Genomic DNA, 2190 nt, shown 5'->3' with positions numbered 1-2190 from the left:
AATTAACACCCCCAATTAACATCTCCCCGCAGACGATGACAGCCACGCTGCTGATCAGCGCAGCTCCGTACCTCCTCCTCTTCCTGGTGCCGCTGGAGTCCAACTCCCCCCAGCACCGCGGGCTCCTCCGGCTGCTGCTCAGCTTTGCTGCTGGGGGTCTCCTGGGGGACGCGTTCCTCCACCTCATCCCGCACGCCTTGGGTGAGTGCTGACCCCCCCGACCCCAAAAACCCCAAATCTGGGGGGCAATGGGGCGCTTTTGGGGTCCTTCTGGCACTTTTGGGGGCCATCGGGGCGCTTTGGAGGACCGTGTGGGGCGCTTTGTATTTCCGTCCTCATCTCTATGGTAGTTCCATTGAGTTCTATGGAGAATCGCTGTTCTATTGTCGCTCTATCCCCTTTTCCTTGTCTCTATGGTAGCTCCATTGATCCCTATTTAGGATTACTTCTCCATTGCTGCTCTATTCTCTTTTTTTGTCTCTATGGTTGCTTCATTGATTCCTATGGAGGGTCAGTCCTCCATTGCCCCTCTATCTCCTTTTCCCTGTTTCTATGGTAGCGCCATTGATCCCTATGGAGGGTCACTTCTCCATGGCCGCTCTATCCCCTTTTCTTTGTCTCTATGGTAGCTCCATTGATCCCTATTTAGGATTACTTCTCCATTGCTGCTCTATTCTCTTTTTTTGTCTCTATGGTTGCTTCATTGATTCCTATGGAGGGTCAGTCCTCCATTGCCCCTCTATCTCCTTTTCCCCGTTTCTATGGTAGCGCCATTGATCCCTATGGAGGGTCACTTCTCCATGGCCGCTCTATTCCCTGTTCCTTGTCTCTATGGTAGCTCCATTGAGCCCTATGGAGACTCACTCCCCCATGGCTGCATGGCCAAATTTTGGGGGTCACTGAGGCACTCAATGTTCCCCCACCCCATATTTTGGGGTCTTTGTGGTATTTTTGGGGTCACTGGGGCACTTTGGGGGGTGACTGGGTCACTTTCGGGGGTCAATGGGGCACTCAATGTTCCCCTGCCCCATATTTTTGGGTCAGTAGGGCAATTTGTGGTGTCACTGGGGCACTTTTTGGGGGTCACTGGGGCACTTTTGGGGTCAGCGTGTCGTGTCCGTCCCCCCCCCCCCCCCCCATTTTGGGGCTCCCTTTGGGGGGCACACGGACAACGTCGTGGTTCCCCCCCCCTCCAGTTCCCCACGTGCACCACGAGGACAACGGCGGCCATGAAGCGGGGGGCAGCGGCTGGACGCACGGCCACGGGCATTCGCACCAAGGTGGGACGGATGGACAGACAGACGGATGGACAGGGGAGATGGGTGGGGGGTGGGGGGTGGGGGTAGACGGGCATGGTGGGTGGACGGACAGATGGGTGGGGGGACAGATGGACGGACAGATGGGCAGAATGTGGGGATGGATGGACAGACGGACGGACAGGTGGATGGATGGGTGAATGGGTGGATGGATGGACGGACGGATGGGTGGACAGATGGATGTGTGGAGTGTGGGGATGGACAGACGGACGGACGGATGGATGGGTGAAGGGATGGATGGACGGATGGATGGATGGACGGATGGATGCATGGTTGGATGGATGGACGGACGGATGGACAGATGGATGTGTGAATGTGGGGATGGATGGATGGACGGACAGATGGATGGACGTGGTGGATGGGTGGGTGGATGGATGGCTGGACAGCTGGACGGATGGATGGACGGACAGACGGACAGATGGATGTGAGGAACGTGGGGATGGACGGCGGGATGGAGAATGGATGGGCGGATGGATGGACAGATGGATGGATGGGTGAATGGGTGGGTGGGCAGATGGATGGACGGACAGACAGACGGATGGATGGAGGCATGGATGGACAGATGGACGGGTGGATGGATGGACAGATGGGTGGATGGATGGATGGACGGGTGGATGGACGGCCGGCCGGGTGGATGAATGGGCGGACAGATGGACGGGTCCAAGCACAGCGTCACCGCCCCTTCCCCCCCCCCCCCAAGGGGGCTGGGTTGTCACCCATGGGTGCCCCCAGGAGCGGAGCACGGCCGCATGCTGACCGTGGGGACCTGGGTGCTGGCCGGCATCGTGGCCTTCCTGGTGGTGGAGAAGGGCGTCAGGCACCTCAAGGGCGGCCATGGGCACAGCCATGGTGAGGGGGGGGCCCCAAAGTGGGG

General features: G+C 58.8%; 1 protein-coding gene across 1 annotated transcript; it reads left to right on the top strand.

Annotated features, from left to right (window-relative positions):
* Positions 1 to 35: 35 nt before the first annotated feature.
* On the top strand, positions 36 to 2165 carry LOC122192346 (zinc transporter Slc39a7-like; the record flags this gene model as incomplete). The annotated part of the gene is made up of 3 exons (XM_042892879.1): positions 36 to 201; positions 1197 to 1280; positions 2049 to 2165. Coding segments are annotated over exons 1-3 (367 nt in total), but the record flags the coding sequence as incomplete, so codon positions are not given.
* Positions 2166 to 2190: the final 25 nt, after the last annotated feature.

This window comes from Lagopus leucura, unplaced genomic scaffold (assembly GCF_019238085.1).
Source record: "Lagopus leucura isolate 7727_CA_CO unplaced genomic scaffold, USGS_WTPT01 29075-0_obj-0_obj, whole genome shotgun sequence".
NCBI lineage: Eukaryota > Metazoa > Chordata > Aves > Galliformes > Phasianidae > Lagopus > Lagopus leucura.
Note: the sequence above shows the minus strand (reverse complement) of the source record. Positions and strands in the feature narration are given on the sequence as shown.